General features: G+C 41.0%; 1 protein-coding gene across 5 annotated transcripts in view; it reads right to left on the reverse strand.

Moving 5' to 3' along the window:
- ADAMTSL1 (ADAMTS like 1) overlaps positions 1 to 20,219 on the reverse strand; it is a 979,893-nt gene that overhangs the window by 137,632 nt on the left and 822,042 nt on the right. For all 5 annotated transcript variants that reach the window (XM_045373291.3, XM_005581665.5, XM_074017425.1 and 2 more), the window contains one exon: positions 2,963 to 3,173. In XM_045373291.3, the coding sequence (XP_045229226.2) occupies positions 2,963 to 3,173 (211 nt within the window). The remainder of the gene's footprint in view (positions 1 to 2,962; positions 3,174 to 20,219) is intronic.

The raw sequence follows: 20,219 nt of genomic DNA on the forward strand, positions 1-20,219 counted from the left end.
ACAGCCAACTAGCCTAGGGATCCCTGAAGTTACTCTGGACTTATTGCACCATCCAACATAAACAATGGTTTCTTCTCACAAGCAGTCAGCAATAGCTAATTTTTCCCAACAAAACTTAACTAATGAAGTTGGATTCCAGTAAATAATGTAAGATGAATAGTCTATTGTTTACTCCAGGTTTAGAGATTACTAAAAGTGATCAAAGATTCTTTTTTTTTTTTTTGAGACAGACTCTTGCTCTGTCACCCAGGCTGGAGTGTAGTGGTGCAATCTCGGCTCACTGCAACCTCTGCCTTCTGAGTTCAAGTGATTCTCCTGCTTCAGCCTCCAGAGTAGCTGGGATTACAGGCACCTGCCACCACAGCAGGCTAATTTTTGTGTGTGTGTGTGTGTGTGTATATATTATTATTATTATTATTTTTTTTTTTTTAGTAGAGATGGGGTTTCACCTGCTGGACAAACAGACCCTATGCACCAAACCGTTAACATGGCTGTCTCTGGAGGGTAGAAACACTGCTGACCTTCTGTGTTCTTTATTTCTTGTTATGTTTGACTATTTTTCACAATTATGGTGTCTCAGGTGTGAAAGAAGAGACTTTTTAAAGGTTCATTGGATGAACTTTAAACAGTTGTTTACTATTAAGTTTCCCAACCTGAAAAATGGACTTAAACCTGACTCATCCTCAAACGCTTCTCCCTGAAAGAAGGAAATAGAAAAGCTTTCAAAGTTAATTCATATCTTCACGGGCTCAAAGTAGATGAAAATTGAAGAATAAGTGATTCTCTGGAAGTCCACTGTTTCAAACAGGGATACTGGGCATATGGGTGGTGGTGGTGGCAATTGACCAGAAAAAGGTCATATATGTGGCTGTGCCCTAGAAACTGAAAAAGCATTATAAGTCAATGTCATTATTCAGCAGCATGTGTGGCTATCAAAAAGACATCGGTGCTTCACTGCATTTCAAGGCTAGAACAATATTAAGACCTGTAACCATAAAAAACTTACCAGTAAGATGTAAAGCCAGCATTTTCAGGGCCTATAAGGACTAGTTTTCATCTATTCATTCATTTCATCATTCAGTAAACATTTTATCCATAACTTATGTACCTAATAGCAACAAGCTACTAATAATACGGGGACTTAACAATTTCAACAGTGGAGGTTGATTTGAGATGGTTCCTCACCTTTTATTAGGATTGGCATGGGTTAGTGGTGCCGTTTAAGGTCATAGATTCATTCCAATTAGAGGTAACAGTATAAATGCACTAGCAATCAGGTGACCTGGGTTCTGGTCCAGGCTTTATGATCTTAAGCAAGCCTACATCTAGGCCACAGTTACTTCATCGGTAAAACAAAAGTGCTCATGTTTAATCCCTGAAGGGCCTTTGAGTCATACACAGTGGGTTTGGTATAGTGGAAAGGGTCACATAAGATTGAGGTGATGGCCAACCCCAAATTTGCTAGCTGTGTTTGCCTCAGTTACCTCAAACCTAAAATAAGGCTAATAAAACCTCCTTTTAACTGAATTGTGAGGATTTACTTCAGCTTGGTGTGCGATGATATATATTTCTTAAGTGCTGGTACATTGGTGTTCAAAATATATGACATCCTCTTCCATAAACCATCCCTAGTATCGTGGAATTAATGAACTTAGCCATATACATTTAAGCTCTAAAAGAAAATATATATTTAATGTCTGCTGCCAGAGGCTTCATACTTTAGTGTTTTGCTTATTCATCAGTATTTGATTCTTTGAGTGTTTTGCTAAACCACAGCTCCAAGATGGGCAGAGAGCAAGGAGAAGGAAGGGGCTCTGCCAAAGATTAGGAGAAAGCACAGAGGAGGACATGTAGCTACCTGGAAAAGGGAGCCCCTTCTGCACAAGGCGAGGGTACGTGAGCTGTCATTCTCTCTCCTTCTCCATTGATGACCATATCATTTATCACCCAAATTGGGACACTTTTGAGAGTGAAAAAACTGTCTCAGTGAAACACAGATGTATGTCGCCTCCACCTTTCATGCTTACTTTTTGTGACCTTTGTTGTCCCTTTAAAGCAGTGTTTTATGTCCTAATAGGGAGCAAATTGCAAAATAAGATTTTATGCAATCAACTGAAAATCCTGTGTTTTTAAAAGGCATGCAAAAAGATGAACATTTCATAAATGCATATTATTTTTAGAAAGGAAATTATGATAAAATAGTTGTGCTATTATTATATATGCCTGGTAGAGGATCAGAAATTTTGTTTGTAAAGGGATAGCATATATTTTAGATTTTATGAGCCATATGTTCTCTATCACAACCATGCAATTCTGCCTTGTAGAGCAAAAACAGCCATAGACAGTACGTAAAATAATGGGTGTGTTCCAATAAAACTTTATTTACACACACAAAAAAGACTACAGGCTAGATTTAGCTTGAGTGCTGCAGTTTGTCAACCCCTGTTTTGAAACAATGGTTCCCAGACTTTTGGAATTCACAGGACCAGGAAAATAAAATACTTGGAATTGGCTCAGCATTTCTAACTTCTTATATTGCTAAGTAATGATGTTAAAAAAATCATTGCCTACTACCCTTATTTCTTAGAATTTTAAACAGCAAAAAAACTGGAAAGGGTATAAATTAAAAACAAATTTAGCTTTATGGAAAACCCACCACATTGTTTTTATTTTAAAAAATTTTCCTTAGCTTGGTGACAACTTTGTCATAAATACGCTCAGGTGAACAGATGGGTCATCTGCATTGCTGTTGGAGGTCACTGGGATGTGATACAGTAGAAAAAGCATGATATTTGTAACGAAAAGATCTGGATTTAAATCAGCTTAGGGGAGTACTAAGAAGGGAGAAATGAGCAGACCTTGAACATCCCTTTAACATCCCTGGACAAAACCACTCTGAGAGAGCATCCCTTTAGTCACTGTTGCAAACAAAAGCTCCAATATTGAGTAACTCAGAACTCACCGGCTGCCACTGTGCAGGGTACCAGGCTGGGGGGCAATTGAAGCGGTTACAAGCTTGCACCGTGCTGGGCTTGGGCTGGCGACACAGCTCATCGGCCAGGATGACTGTTTCATTCATCTCTCTGGAAAGCAGGTGGGTGCAGAAGACGTCCCTGGTCTGTAGGCCGACCCCACACGTGAGACCACATGGACTCCACTTGCCAATTTCCCACCTGAGAAGAAACCAGAGAGGGAGAGAACACACCCTTAGTACCTGCGCAGAGAACGTTTCCCATGAACTCAAATGGATTAAAAACCCCTAACTGGGAAAGTGGGAAGTGCCAGCCCAAGATTGGCTGGCAGTTCTATCCTAAGCCTAGAATCTATCCTCTCCCTCAATGCTCTAGAATTCATTTACATTAAAGCAAAGAGGGAGATAAAATAGAATATCCAATTTTTACCCACAAAATCACCAATAATGGTTACAACCATGTTTATTCTGATGGGACATATAAACTTCATCAAACTAAGAGGGGAATGCTTGATGAGACATAGATTGAGTACATAAAGGCTTTCGGCACCACATACTGAATTGTGAGGCTTAAAGAGGACTTTCTGCTAATTTCTGCAGACCCAATTCTTAGCAAGACTGAAAACTTTTTGCTTGTAATTCTTTGGCTTCAAAGTGAAAGGTCATTGGCTCCAGCTTCCTTCAAAGTTCCATCGCTGCATAGAAACGTCTCTGTCTTATGTTTAAACATCATCACTGCCTGGGACTGGATAATGTAACAGAAGTGAAGGCTGCTCAATCGATCATTCTTCTTGAGGGGAAGTAAAGTGAAGAGAGTGGCTCATGATCTGGATGTAGCAGTCAAATAAGCAGATGAGTTGAGTGCATGAACTGGCCATTTCCAAAGGGTCAAATCTTGAGAAGTACATTTACAGTGAGCTAAGGGCCTATGAAAACAATCCCACTGCATTTCCCTGCTGATGCAGCCTCCAGACTGGGAATAATAAAGCTCAGTCGCTCAGGCTCTAAGTCAGAAGCATCTTCTAAAGATCAGTTTTAGAAAGTTCTGTTTACAATCTTTGTAAAGATTTTACAAACAGGAATTGGCCAAGAAAAAGCATGGTAAGTAGATCCTTTAGTAGCTAGTCCCACCTAGCTTTTGTCCTGAAAGTTGGTTGAAAATTTTTTGGTCTTAATGTTTTTCATCAGACTGTAAGACTAAGTGTATGCGCTCAATCTTTTCCTACTGCTCTGACATGTAACTAACTTTCCAACCTGTGTCCACTACCTCCTTTCATCTACACTAAGGTTAGCCATATCTGTAATAATCTGTTTGTTATTCTCCATTTATGCCCCATGGTTTTCTAGTTGTGTCTTTATGCAAGTTGTATTTCTAATTTGGAATATCTTTTGCCCTTTCCTTGCCCTTCAAAACGTCTTTCATTTCTATATGTCCAAATATAATCCATATTTAAAGCACTGTATCCATACTTGCTCCAGACACTGACCATTTTCTCAGTTGTATTATGATTATTCTACGTGTCAAGGGCACTACGAGCGTATGCACCTCCTGATGTAGGGCCTGCCTCTGAGTCAGTTTTGTATCACTCACAGGGTCCATCAGAACACCTTTTAGATAGTTAATGTTATTGGCTAAATGAGCAAATCAGTGAGACCTACCATCATAAAGGGCACCTTAACACATTATCTCATTTAATTGCCTCCAGAACAATATGAGGTAAGCTCTATTGATTATCCTCATTTTACAGTTGAGAGAACCTGGAAATCCAAGAGGCTGACTTGTTCAAGTATCCATAATTAGTAAGTAGTGAATCCAGGATTCATTCTTGGTTGTTTCTGGCTCTAAAGCCTCTGCACTTTCTATTGTACCATGCTGTCTCCAAAAAAATACCTTGAAAACTCTCCTATGAACATTTGCAAAGTTTTAAAGGAATAGAAGAGGAGAAGCTGGTTGAATTTCTTTCTTTTAGATCCTTGTGTAAATTTCGATCAGCTTATTTTTAAACCCTTAGCTTAAGTTAATTATAAGCTTTACAACGTTGTGGTGTTATTGGTTTTAAGATACATCCATACATTCTTTGCCATGCCTTCCTTCCAAAGGTGGAGTCTTGAGTATGGGCTGGACTTAGTGGCTCACTTCTAATGAATAGAATGATGCAGAAGTGATGCTATGTGACCTCCAAGACTAGGTCACAAAAAGGATAATGTTTCCAATTTGATGCTCTCTCTTTGCCCACTCATGGTGGTGGGGAAGCCAGCCACGATGTCATGAGAATACCCAGAGAGTATTAAGGAAAGTTCATGTGTGAAACTGCAGCCTCCCCACCAATAATCACCATTGACTTGCCAGCCATGTGAGTGAGCTACCTTGAATGCAGACCCTCCAGCCCCAAGCTTGCCTTTAGATAACTGCAACCTCAGGAAAGACCTCAAGCCAGAACTGCATGTCCAAGATGCCTCCAAATTCCTCACTCAAATGAACTATGAGAGGTGATCAATGTTTATTGTCATTGTTAGCTACTAGGTTTGGAGGGACATTTTTATGCAGCAATAGACAACCAATACAAGTATATACCTTTCCCCAATTTGCATATGTTCATCAAAAGACATATGCAAGAATATCCTTGGCAGCACTGCTCATAATAGCTCAAACCTGGAAAAACCCAAATGTTCATCAACACATGAATGAATAAAAAATTATGATATATTCACACAAGATTATATAAAGCAATGAGAATAAACTGCAACAATAAGCAACAACATAAATGAATCTCACAAACATAAAACTGAATGAACAAAACCACAAACACAAAAATTGATACTGTGTGATTTATATAAGCTCAAAAGCCAAAACTAATCCACTGTGTTAGAAGCCAGGACCCTGGTTACCCGTGGTGGGTAAAAACTGGAAGAGGAGCAGAGTGGGATGGGCTTCCGGGGTGTTTGCTAGATCTAGTGCTGCATCTGGGTCCATGTTATGAAAAATCACCAAGTGTACACATAGGATTTGTGTGTACTTTCCTTACGTGTATTATGCTTCAAAAAAGGTTTTCTTTCCACTCAAGGGAAATACTAAAATGATGTGGGTGTAAAACAAAATCTAACATCCATGGCCAATGCTGGTGACCCCTCTTTGTATGTCTCATAAGATAGCTGCCTACACAGCTAATTCTGTCCCAAGGTTAAAGCTCATCAAAGTAGAGGCTTTACGTCCTCACTTCCCCAAACTCTACCACCATTTCTGGCAGAAATTTAGCCCCTGGGACCTTGAAGCAGAGGCATTTGGTAGCCATGAGGCCACCTGAGCACTGCTCAGAGAAACTCACATAACAGATGTATCTGCCTGCCCTGATAAAAGTGCACTGCATTCTCAAGGACAGAGGTCAGCAGAAGCTATCTGTATATTAAGGACTTTGCTGATTCTGGGTAAAAAATACTGGAATCAACTTAGGCCAAAAAAGAGAAAGCAGAGACTCTCCTCTACTTCTCTCCTGCAGAGAGGCTGCAACTGTGGGCCTGGGTTTTGCTGGGTGCTGATGCCCTACTCCTTGTGTTCTGTGCCTTTGGCTGTTTCTGAGAGAGGAACTGCAGGCCAGGCAGAGCCGGCTTAGGGGCAAGGTTGGCTATGAGTGGTGGCCTGGGAGACACTCAGATTCCTTCTTTGAGGGGCCTGGCTTCTGCAGAAGCCTAGTGCAAGGAGGACCGGGGCTCTGGTCTAGGCATCAGAGAGTGAGGGCATTAGTGCCTTTTTTCCCTATTTGCTTGGCTTTTACTCATCTTTTCATTTCCATTTAAAATGCTACTTCTTCAGAGAGGAAACTCTCAACTGGGTAAACTTCTCTTACTGTATGGTCCCATTAATACTTCCCCCTTTGAAAATTCTCAACATACTTGTAATGTGACTTCCCCACTCGACTGCTAGCTTGATGAAAGCAAGGGGCTATGCCTATTTTGGTTTGCCACTTGTTATCTGTTGACCTGTGTCTCCAAAAAAAGATACGTTGGAGTCCTAACCCTTAGTACCTCAGAACGTGACCTTACATGGAAATAGAGTCACTGTAGATGTAGTCGCTTAAGATGAGGTCATACTAGAGTAGGGTGAGCCCTTGATCCAATGTGACTGTGTTCTTATAAGAAAAGAGGGAGACACATAGGCAAAATGCCATGTGACCACAGAGGCAGAGACTGGAGCGATGCATCTACAAGTCAAGGAATGCCGAAGAGTGCCAGGAGCCACCAGAAACTAGAGGAGGCAAAGAAGGACTCTCCTTATAGGTTTCAGAGGGAGTACAGTCCTGCTGACACCTTGACTTTGAACTTGATTTTAGCTTCTATGACCGTGAGACAATAAACTTCTATTGTTTTAAGCCACCTGGTTTGTGGTACTTTGATACAGCAGCTCTGAATATGAATACACGACCAGAACCTCAGTGTTGAGCATGGTGCCTGGGACCTGGTAGATGTTAGTATGCAGTGAAAAACTGAGTTGAATTTGCAGTGAACTGTGTGTGTACCTCTGGATTAGTCACATGGCTGGTGGACATCTTAGCTGTGTCCTATATACAACTGTTTGCTCCCAACTTCAAGGTCCCAGGAGCTCTGAACACCACACATTTTCCTTCAGTGTGGTGTAAACTCTTTTCGTGACAAACTGGATCTGAATTGGCATGCTTTTGACAGGCTGCATCCCACTTTGTGTAAATATTTATACATTTTACCGCAGCAAGATTAGCCTGTTGGATTATGGTGCTTTCCCCCAGAAATTGCTAGGGGTGTTATTCAATTTATGTCTTAGTAAACCTAACATCTTTCTAAAGTACAAAAAAAATTGGAATCTGAAACACATCTGCCTCAGTGGTTTTGGCTAAAGGATTGTGTCCCTAGATAAGGAGGGTGGTAAACATGATTGCTATGGTTTCTCTCAGCTCCTAGGCTTCAGGTGTTTAGCTTCGTGGTTGGGCTCTTGGCCAAAATATTTGGAAGGCTGCTTTCCCCAGCATTCTTTTACTATACTGCTTTCTTTCCTCTGAGTGCTTCTTCTCCCTGTTTCTGTCCCTTTTGTCAAAACCTGCTTGCAGGAAAGGCTCCATGAGTTGACAGATCACAGTTGAAGTCCTCCTGGCTTGACCCCGCCCAGCACCCGAGCAATTGACTTCTGACCAGGGGCAGGCAGGAGACAGAGGGTCTCCCTCCACCTTAATGGCTGGAATTAGTCTTCCTGCCCTTTGCCCAGCCTCAAGTGTGCCTGGATCGGCCTGTCATTTTAACTGGATTTTAAGCTTTCAGCTTGGCTTCCTAATTTCCACTTCGTTTCCCAGACAGTGCTGGAGTTCTGCCCAAAGTCCAGCCTACTAGACTGTGGTCCTGTCACTCTGCCTGGATCTGGCCAGTCCCTGAACTTGGGCTGGGCACAGCACCCTTAGCCACGCATGAGCTATAAACTGTGATGTGACCACAATCCAGCTGACATTACACATGGTTGCCAATAACAATAGTGATACTAACATTCATATCACACTTAAATGAGCCAGATTCTGTGCTACCTGCTTTAAGTGCATTACCCCCTTTATTCCTCTCCACGGCTTCATGAGATAGGTACTATTATCCTCTCCATTTTCACAAGCAGGAGCTGAGGCCTGGAGAATTCAAATCATGGCCCCAAACGTCTGCTGCTGGGTCTCCCTCAATGCCATGGCACCTGTGTCACGCCCAAGTCCACCATGACGTGGACACAAACACACTGAGAATGGAGTTGCTCCTTATCACGGGACCAGCTCTGTGGATTTATGAGCCTCAGTTCTGCATGATCCGAGCCTCATTCACTGAGGTCTCAGCAGAGCCCAGGACTTAGCTTACCCAAGATGTGGGAACATATATTGACTTCTTTACTAGAGAGAAAAGTACTGTAAGTTTTCCCATTTTACAGGATGAACTAACAGAGATTCTGAGAGGTTAGGTAACCTGTCCAAAGTCACACAGCTAGTAAACAAGAGAAGCAGCATTCAAACTCAGGCGGCCTGGCTCCTGCATGCTTAATTATTATATTATACTATCTCTTAAGGCCAGTAGAACAAAGTATTAATAGACCTGAGTGGCAAATGCTGGGCTTCCTAGTGCTCATAGTTTCAGAAAATCACAGATGACAAAAATGACAGATCTATTTCTAAATAATAGAAACAAACACACTGATACCACCCAGGGCCATGAGTCCACTCGCAGTTGTTATTTCTGTAAAGCAGCAGTGTACTTGGCAGCCAAATGGGCAAAGGCAGAGTGTGGTCTTCCCCAAGTGTTAGTTTTTTGTAAAGGCGGCCATCAGGGTTAATATGGGCAATCAACCACCCATGATGGTTGACCCTTCTTGGCAGCTTGTGTTTGTATTAGCTATACAAAAGGAGGAATTTTTTTTTTTTTTTTTTTTTTTTGCCTTCCTTTGGACAAGGGCTCATTATGTGAGTTGCCAAGGTTTTGCTCCTCTACTCTTTCAGAGAGGGTAATGACTATTGCCTCCAGAAACTCATTGTTTGTTGCTGGTATAAATGTTCATAATTTCTAATGGCAGACCCTCCCCACCCTGAGCTATTATGCCCTAAGAACCTTCTTTTACCTCGACTTTTGCAGCAAAGTTTCTCTTTATTCAGAAATTTAAAATGAAGTTTTGGTTTGGAGGAAACTGAAGTTATTGTAAACTGAAGTTATTTGTCAGAAGCATTCTTTAAACTTGTGCGTAACCCTCTAGCTTGACATTGCTGTCCAACACTTCTGTCTTGTGATTTCTTGTCTTCCAAAGATATTTGTTTCCCTTAGAATGCCTCTGAGGTCGGGAGGTGGACAGCAATCCGACAATAATAAATCAGACATCACTGAGTGTGCCACCTCTAGAAAGCCTAAGGAGGGGCACATACAGGGTCTAGGATGCATCTCACTTTCAGTTTCTTGGACTGTCACTAGTGGCTCCCAATTTATCTCTACATCTCTCGGTTTCCAATTCCTCCCTAGGCCACAGCCACCAAAATGTCACTCAAAAATGCGAATCTGGTCACCTTACTTTGTCTGATTAAAAACCTCCACTGGAGTCAAGCTGAGCTTTCAGTGGAGGTGAGGAGCTAGTATGTCCAGGGCTCAGCTTTGCTCCCTGGGGGCACTGGAGCACTGCATGTCTGGAGCTGAACTTTCAAACTGGCCTTTCCTTCTTCCTCTCCTTTCCTCTTCTACTTTGTAGGGACTGAACTTTAGTATGAGGTTTGGTGGGGAGTGGTCCTCTGGCCTGGGACGGGGGTCAGCACTGGGCCAGGATGGCTGGGAGTCAAATATTCAGGGAGGACTGACCAAATACATAAATACATAAAAAATAATGGGAGCCAGATTTCTTACTGTCAGAGGAGAGAGTTACAAATATGTGAAGTGGAAAGACTAAGATAAATCTAGTAGAATTGAATTGCTGTTGCAAACAGTATGAACTCATGGTTTTTAATAGATGGATAGACACAGATATATCAACAGATATAAATGCATATATACAACTATACATATATGTGTACAGTATCTCCTAGCTCTCTCTGAAAGGCCTAGAAGCAATGATATCCCAGTAGTATCAAGCAAACAAGTGTCCAGATCTTGGGTTGTAAATACCATTCTCTACTAAAAGGAATCAGTTTCTGTAGAAAGAGCTGACTTCTGGGCAGGAATTGGGAGAAGAAAAAAATGAGCCTGAAATAGTATCTTGTACCAGAATATCGAGAAGTGCTCAAAGAACGATGGGGTATATGTCAAAAGGGCATAGGGGCCAGCTTGAAAGGGCTTTTGCTGGTCCTGTCTGGGACAATTTGATAGTAATATATTTTAACCCTTTGAGCAAAGTGGAAATTCATAAATAAATAAACCGGAGAGAAGAAAAAACTACCTTATAGTAGAATGCCTATTAATAATCTAGAAGGAATGACAGAATTTATAGTTACCATTTGGCAATCATCATAATAATAATTGACTCAGGCAGTAATCATCAATCAATATTATATCTAGTGGGCCAAAGGTTAATGATGAACAGGATATTTACTTAACTCATATTGTCTCCCATAAAATACTTCTTTTTACTTATTAAGTGCTATATATTTATTAATTTTACAGCAGAAACACCTGACTGACCATCATCCTAACCAAGTGATAAGAGTAAACATCACCAATAATGAGACACATTATCATTATCTGTCTCCTGATATGATGTACTAAGCAGAACATAGCACACTTTCCTTTTATTTCTGTCAAAAATTCAAAAATCATAAGAAGACATCAAGCAAACACACATGGAGAGATGTTTTACAAAGTAACTGGCCTGTACTCTTCAAAAATGTCAACTATATGAAAGACAGAAGACTGAAGAAATCCCCCAGATATTGAGACATAATATAGGACCTTGGGCTCTAAGATTGGATTGTCTGTGAAAGAACTGTGCTCTGCCACCCTGCCGTTGAATAATCTCGGGAAAGTTGCTTAACAATTCACTCATTCAAAATGGGAATAATGGCAATACCTACTTTCCAGGGTTGTTATGAGGTTCCAGTGAGAATCTCCATGTAAAGGGCGAAGCCCAGGGCCTGGCACAGATGAAGGGCTCTGTAAGTATTAGCCAATATGAACTGTTATTACTGCATGCTCAATAAATATTTGTTCAATGCAGAGATGATTATTGTGAGGATAGGAAACAAGTAAGTAGAGTGAGGCAGTTTCCTAAAGTCAGTCAGAGAAAGTAGCCATCGGTTTTGGAGACTGAGGAGAAGGGCATTTGTGACATGTCCAACTTAGTTTCTCATTTGAGCATTCATTACTAAGCACTGTGACAGATCCAGATGTGGAAACCATGCTTACCACCTTTAAGATGCTTTCAGCAAAGATGGAGAAAGCAGACAAATGCCCAGGAGACATAACAAACAATGTTAGGTAACAGTTATGAGTGAACTGCTAAACTATTTGGCTAAACCATGAGGACTGCAAGAGTTCAGAAAATGTGCAGTGTGGTGCTCATAACTACTTGCATTGACCTGATCAATTACACTTCCCAAAGACTGTTTATGTTATCTCACTTCATCCTCCTAACTCTGAAGTAAGCAAGCAGGCAGTATCATCTCCATTTTATGGACAAGCAAGCCAAGGTTCAGAGAAACAAGTGATTTTCCCAAAGTTGGGATGGGCACTTGGGTTACTCCTCTACCCTGCTAAGTCTCTAAGGACTGGAGGAGTGAATCAGGAAGGGTTACAGAGAGAAGGAAATAGACGAAGTCAGAAAAGCAGTTACACCCAGCAATCGCAGATGGATTTGCTACTCCCCACTTACAACCACTGTATTCTAGAAAACCCTTAAAAGAGGCCTAGAAAAGATACAGCAAAAGATCAAAGGAGATGTTAGACATTAAAAAGCAAAAATATGTTTGAAGGCCAAAAATTAAACAGAAACATGTATGATAAATCACACCATGAGAATCGGGGCTGTCTATCAAACAGTAACTTGCATGGCTCAGGAAATAGCAGATACAGCCACACTTCTCTTGGAAGTCTGCCTGCACACTGTGAGGTTTTGGCTCCATAAAAGTAGTGATAGCCAAGACTACCAAACACCTGAAGTGGCAAAGCACTCATTTCTGCTCAAAAACAGTTTGGCCTTGCCAATTTGCCGCACCTTCGAAATCATCTCTAAAATAACTCAAAAAAAATAAAGTCAATGTTACCAACATTACATATGACTCCTGTCAAACCATCTTTGCTATTTTGTAAATTAATAAATAGCTCTTAAAAAAATGGCACTTGCGCAAGATATACATTTACCATTTCATTACTAGCACGCCATTTGCATCTAAACCTACTTCCTTTACAGAACATGCCAAACAGCAGAATAACACTAAAACTAGGTCCAATTATATAAAGTGTCTTCAGCCTTCCCTCACTCTAACACACTTTTCTATGACATCCCACTGTCTGAAAATACTTATGTGCCTGTTCACCTACACACAGCTTGATTTAATTAAAACTTCTAAACTCTGGTTCCCATTTTCTGATCACCTTGTCTTCCGGGTGATAGCACATTAAAATGAGCTAGAATTCCTGCTGACTGTTATAATTCAGATATGAGCCTCTTGAGAAACAAATTAGTAGGGTAGATGATCTGCAAAGTTACTTTTACTCAGAGGAGTTTGATATTTTAGGTGGTTTGATTTCTAGGTATAAATTTCTAGGTATAAATTTCTTGTTAAAAATAGTTCCAGGGTTGTTCTCCTTATGGTGGTCAAGATCATAGAAGAAATTACTTGCATCATGAATGGTGTCATCTGTTGTTGTGTTTCTTCTCTAATACCATCTGTTAGGTTTTATTCCAGTTTGTCTCTATTTTATATTAACTGATTAGCATCTTTACACTAAAAGCCTTTCACTAAATGAACCCCTTTTCTTTTCTAGAATTACCTCCTTTATACAGAGTGGGTTTCTGCCAGGCTAAGCCACTTGTTGGCGTCTCAATACACCATGTTTCTCTTTCACATCTGTGAATCTGCTTCCAGCTCTTCCTGACTTCATGTTCCTACCTCAAGATTAAGGACTGATTCAAGCTCTTCCTCTTCCAGCAAGATTTCCCTCACCGTCCCAGCTCACATCAACTGTACCCTCCTCGTGATTCTATTGGATTTACTTCCATTTACATTCTGCAATGCTTACTACACAGCTATTCTAAGTAAACTGCTACAACATTTAGTCTGACACAATTCTATTTACTTAAATGTTTTCCCCCCTAGTGACTGTCCCAAGTAGACCACAAGGCATTTAAGATTTAGGATCAAGTGCTTTGGGAGTAAGGAAATAATTTGACATTCATCCAATCAGACCATAAATGTCTCTATCTATTTACTGATTTGTAGGTGGCATTCCTTACTAAAACCCTACAAACCTAAGGATTTCTCCCTATTATGGGTTGGATGGTGTTCCCGCAAAAGATATATTAGTGTTAATTCCTAGTACCTCAGAATGTGATCTTATTTAGAAATTGGGTATTTATGGAGATAGTTAAGTTAAAATGAGGTCACTTGGGAGGCACCCAAGATGGCCGAATAGGAACAGCTCCAGCCTCCAGCTCCCAGTGTGAGCGACACAGAAGACGAGTGATTTCTGCATTTTCAACTGAGGTACTGGGTTCATCTGGTTCATCTCACTGGGCATGTCCAACAGTCGGTGCTGGTCAGCCAGTGCAGCCCGACCAGCGAGAGCTGAAGCAGGGGGAGGCATCGCTTCACCTGGGAAGCACAAGGGGGAAGGGAATTCCTTTTCCTGGCCAAGGGAAACTGAGACACACAACACCTGGAAAATTGGGTAACTACCACCCTAATACTGTGCTTTACCAAGGGTCTTAGCAAATGGCACACCAGGAGATTATATCCCACACCTGGGCCAGAGGATCCCACACCCAAAGATACTCCCTCATTGCTAGCATAGCAGTCTGAGATCTAACTGCAAGGCAGCAGCGAGGCTGCGGGAGCGGCGCCCACCATTGCTGAGGCTTAAGTAGGTAAACAAAGCCACCAGGAAGCTAGAATTGGGTGGAGCCCACTGCAGCTCAAGGAGGCCAGCCTGCCTCTGTAGACTCCTCCTCTGGGAACAGGGTATAGCTAAACAAAAAGCAGCAGAAACCTCTGCAGATGTAAAAGTCCCTGTCTGACAGCTTTGAAGAGAGCAGAGGTTCTCCCAGCATGGAGGTTGAGATCTGAGAATGGACAGACTGCCCGCTCAAGTAGGTCCCTGACCCCTGAGTAGCCTAACTGGGAGACATCCTCCACTAGGTGCAGACCAACACCTCACACCTCACACAGTGGGGTACACCTCTGAGACGAAGCTTCCAGAGCAAGAATCAGACAGCAACACTCGCTGTTCAGCAATATTCTATCTTCTGCAGCCTCCGCTGCGGATACCCAGGCAACCAGGGTCTGGAGTGGACCTCAAGCTAACTCCAACAGACCTGCAGCTGAGGGTCCTGACTGTTAGAAGGAAAACTAACAAACAGAAAGGACACCCACACCAAAACCCCATCAGTACGTCACCATCATCAAAGACCAAAGGCAGATAAAACCACAAACATGGGGAAAAAGCAGTGCAGAAAAGCTGGAATTTCAAAAATCAGAGTGCATCTCCCCCTCCAAAGGAATGCAGCTCATCGTCAGCAATGGAATAAAGCTGGATGGAGAATGACTTTGACGAGCTGAGAGAAGAAGCCTTCAGTCAATCAAACTTCTCAGAGCTAAAGGAGGAACTATGTACCCAGTGCAGAGAAACTAGAAACCTTGAAAAAAGAATGGATGAATGGATAACTAGAATAATCAATGCAGAGAAGGCCATAAAAGAACTGATAGAGATGAAAACCATGACACGAGAACTAGGTGACAAATGCACAAGCTTCAGTAACCAACTCGATTGACTGGAAGAAAGAGTATCAGTGATTGAAGATCTAATGAATGAAATGAAGTGAGAAGAGAAGTGTAGAGAAAAAAGTGTAAAAAGAAATGAACAAAGCCTCCAAGATATATGGGATTATGCGAAAAGACCAAATCTACGTCTGACTGGTGTGCCTGAAAGTGACGGGAAATATGGAACCCAGTTGGAAAACACTCTGCAGGATATCATCCAGGAGAACTTCCCCAACCTAGTAAGGAAGGCCAACATTCAAATTCAGGAAATACAGAGAACGCCACAAAGATACTCCTCGAGAAGAGCAACTCCAAGACACATAATTGTCAGATTCACCAAAGTTGAAATGAAGGAAAAAATCTTAAGGGCAGCCAGAGAGAAAGGTTATCCACAAAGGGAAGCCCATCAGACTAACAGCAGATCTCTCGGCAGAAACTCTCCAAGCCAGAAGAGAGTGGGGGCCAATATTCAACATTCTTAAAGAAAAGAATTTTCAGCCCAGAATTTCATATCCAGCCAAACGAAGTTTCATAAGTGAAGGAGAAATCAAATCCTTTACAGACAAGCAAATGCTTAGAGATTTTGTCACCACCAGGCCTGCCCTACAAGAGATCCTGAAGGAAGCACTAAACATGGAAAGGAACAACAGGCACCAGCCATTGCAAAAACATGTCAAAATGTAAAGTCCATCGATGCTAGGAAGAAACTACATCAACTAACGAGCAAAATAACCAGCTAACATCATAATGACAGGATCAAGTTCACACATAACAATTAACCTTAAATGTAAATGAACTAAATTCTCCAATTAACAACACAGTATGGCAAATTGGATAAAGAGTCAAGACCCATCAGTTTGCTGTATTCAGGAGACCCATCTCACATGCAGAGACTTACATAGGCTCAAAATAAAGGGATGGAGGAAGATCTACCAGGCAAATGGAAAACAAAAAAAAAAGCAAGGGTTGCAATACTAGTCTCTGATAAAACAGACTTTAAACCATCAAAGATCGAAAGAGACAAAGGAGGCCATTACATAATGGTAAAGGGATCAATTCATCAGGAAGAGCTAACTATCCTCAATATATATGCACCCAATACAGGAGCACCCAGATTCATAAAGCAAGTCCTTAGAGACTTACAAAGAGACTTAGACTCCCATACAATAATAATGGGAGACTTTAACACCCCACTGTCAACATCAACATTAGACAGATCAACGAGACAGAAAGTTAACAAGGATATCCAGGAATTGAACTCAACTCTGCAGCAAGCAGACCTAATAGACATCTACAGAACTCTCCACCCCAAATCAACAGAATATACATTCTTCTCAGCACCACATTGCACTTATTCCAAAATTGACCACATAGTTGGAAGTAAAGCACTCCTCAGCAAATGTACAAGAACAGAAATTATAACAAACTGTCTCTCAGACCACAGTGCAATCAAACTAAAATTCAGGACTAAGAAACTCAATCAAAACTGCTCAACTACATGGAAACCGAACAACCTGCTCCTGAATGACTACTGGGTACATAACGAAATGAAGGCAGAAATAAAGATGTTCTTTGAAACCAATGAGAACAAAGATACAACATACCAGAATCTCTGGGACACATTTAAAGCAGTGTGTAGAGGGAAATTTATAGCACCAAATGCCCTAAGCAAAAGCAGGAAAGATCTAAAATTGACACCCTAACATCACAATTAAAAGAATTAGAGAAGCAAGAGCAAACACATTCAAAAGCTAGCAGAAGGCAAGAAATAACTAAGATCAGAGCAGAACTGAAGGAGATAGAGACACAAAAAACCCTCCAAAAAAATCAATGAATCCAGGAGCTGGTTTTTTGAACAGATCAACAAAATTGATAGACTGCTAGCAAGACTAATAAAGAGGAAAAGAGAGAAGAATCAAATAGATGTAATAAAAAATGATAAAGGGGATATCACCACTGACCCCACAGAAATACAAACTACCATCAGAGAATACTATAAACACCTCTGTGCAAATAAACTAGAAAACCTAGAATAAATGGATAATTTCCTGGACACTCACACTCTCCCGAAAGTAAACCAGGAAGAAGTTGAATTCCAGAATAGACCAATAGCAGGCTCTGAAATTGAGGCAATAATTAATAGTCTGCCAACCAAAAAGAGTCCAGGACCAGATGGATTCACAGCCGAATTCTACCTGAGGTACAAGGAGGAGCTGGTACCATTCCTTCTGAAACTATTCCAATCAATAGAAAAAGAGGGAATGCCCCATAACTCATTTTATGAGGCCAACATCATCCTAATACCAAAGCCTGGCAGAGACACAACAAAAAACCAGAATTTTAGACCAATATCCCTGATGAACATCGATGCAAAAATCCTCAATAAAATACTAGCAAACCGAATCCAACAGCGCATCAAAAAGCTTATCCACCATGATCAAGTGGGCTTCATCCCTGGGATGCAAGGCTGGTTCAACATATGCAAATCAATAAACATAATCCAGCGTATAAACAGAACCAAAGACAAAAACCACATGATTATCTCAATAGATGCAGAAAAGGCCTTTGACAAAATTCAACAGCCCTTCATGCTAAAAACTCTCAATCAATTCGGTATTGATGGAATGTATCTCAAAATAATAAGAGCTAGGGATGTAAAGGACCTCTTCAAGGAGAACTACAAACCACTGCTCAGTGAAATAAAAGAGGACACAAACAAATGGAAGAACATTCCATGCTCATGGATAGGAAGAATCAATATTGTGAAAATGGCCATACTGCCCAAGGTAATTTATAGATTCAATACCATCCCCTTCAAGCTACCAATGAGTTTCTTCACAGAATTGGAAAAAACTGCTTTAAAGTTCATATGGAACCAAAAAAGACCCCTCATTGCCAAGACAATCCTAAGCCAAAAGAACAAAGCTGGGGGCATCATGCTACCTGACTTCAAACTATACTACAAGGCTACAGTAACCAAAACAGCATGGTACTGGTACCAAAACAGAGATATAGACCAATGGAACAAAACAGAGCCCTCAGAAATAATACCACACATCTACAGCTATCTGATCTTTCTTTGACAAACCTGACAAAAACAAGAAATGGGGACCAGATTCCCTATTTAATAAATGGTGCTGGGAAAATTGGCTAGCCATAAGTAGAAAGCTGAAACTGGATCCCTTCCTTACTCCTTATATGAAAATTAATTCAAGATGGATTAGAGACTTAAATGTTACACCTAAAACCATAAAAACCCTAGAAGAAAACCTAGGTAATACCATTCAGGACATAGGCATGGGCAAGGACTTCATGTCTAAAACACCAAAAGCAATGGCAACAAAAGCCAAAATTGACAAATAGGATCTAATTAAACTAACGAGCTTCTGCACAGCAAAAGAAACTACCATCAGAGTGAACAGGCAACCTACAGAATGGGAGAAAATTTCTGCAATCTACTCATCTGACAAAGGGCTAATATCCAGAACCTACAAAGAACTCAAACAAATTTACAAGAAAAAAACAAACAACCCCATCAAAAAGTGGGCAAAGGATATGAACCGACACTTCTCAAAAGAAGACGTTCATACAGCCAACAGACACATGAAAAAGTGCTCATCATGCCTCAACATCAGAGCAATGCAAATCAAAACCACAATGAGATACCATCTCACACCAGTTAGAATGACAATCATTAAAAAATCAGGAAACAACAGGTGCTGGAGACGATGTGGAGAAATAGGAACACTTTTACACTGTTGGTGGGACTGTAAACTAGTTCAACCATTGTGGAAAGCAGTGTGGAGATTCCTCAAGGATCTAGAACTAGAAATACCATTTGACCCAGCCATCCCATTACTGGGGATATACCCAAAGGATTATAAATCATGCTGCTATAAAGACACATGTACATGTATGTTTATTGCAGCACTATTCACAATAGCAAAGACTTCGAATCAACCCAAATGTCCATCAGTGACAGACTGGATTAAGAAAATGTGGCACATATATATATACATATATATACACCATGGAATACTATGCAGCCATAAAAAAAGATGAGTTCGTGTCCTTTGTAGGGTCATGGATGCAGCTGGAAACCGTCATTCTAAGCAAACTATTGCAAGAACAGAAAACCAAACACCACATGTTCTCACTCATAGGTGGGAATTGAACAATGAGATCACTTGGACACAGGAAGGGGAACATCACACACTGGGGCCTATTGTGGGGAGCAGGGAGTGGGGAGGGATAGCATTATGAGATATACTTAATGTAAATGACGAGTTAATGGGTGCAGCACACCAACATAGCATATGCATACATATGCAACAAACCTGTGCCTTGTGCACATGTACCCTAGAGCTTAAAGTATAATAATAAAAATAAAATAAAATAAAATAAAATAAAATGAGGTCCCTAGGGTGGATCCTAATCCAATAGGAATGGTATCCTTATGAAAGGGGAAATTTGGACACCATGACAGAGATGCACAGAGGGAAAGATGGCTGTGCATCAGATAAGATGCTGTAGCGCTCTACTTAGAATAGCTACATAGGAAGTACTGTAGAATGTAAAAGGCAGTAAATCCAATCAAATTGCAAGGAGGCTTGAGTTGAATGAGTTGAGATGGTGAGGGCAACACTGCTGGAAGAGGAAGGGCTTGAATCAGACCTTGACCTTGAAGTAGGAACATGAAGAACACCCTAGACAAGAAAAGCTGGAAGCAAATTCATAGATTCACAGAGGGGAAGATAGCCATGCGAAGGAGGCATTAGAGGGACACATTCACAGGCTGACAGATGCTAAAG

The sequence above is a fragment of the Macaca fascicularis genome, chromosome 15, assembly GCF_037993035.2.
Source record: "Macaca fascicularis isolate 582-1 chromosome 15, T2T-MFA8v1.1".
NCBI lineage: Eukaryota > Metazoa > Chordata > Mammalia > Primates > Cercopithecidae > Macaca > Macaca fascicularis.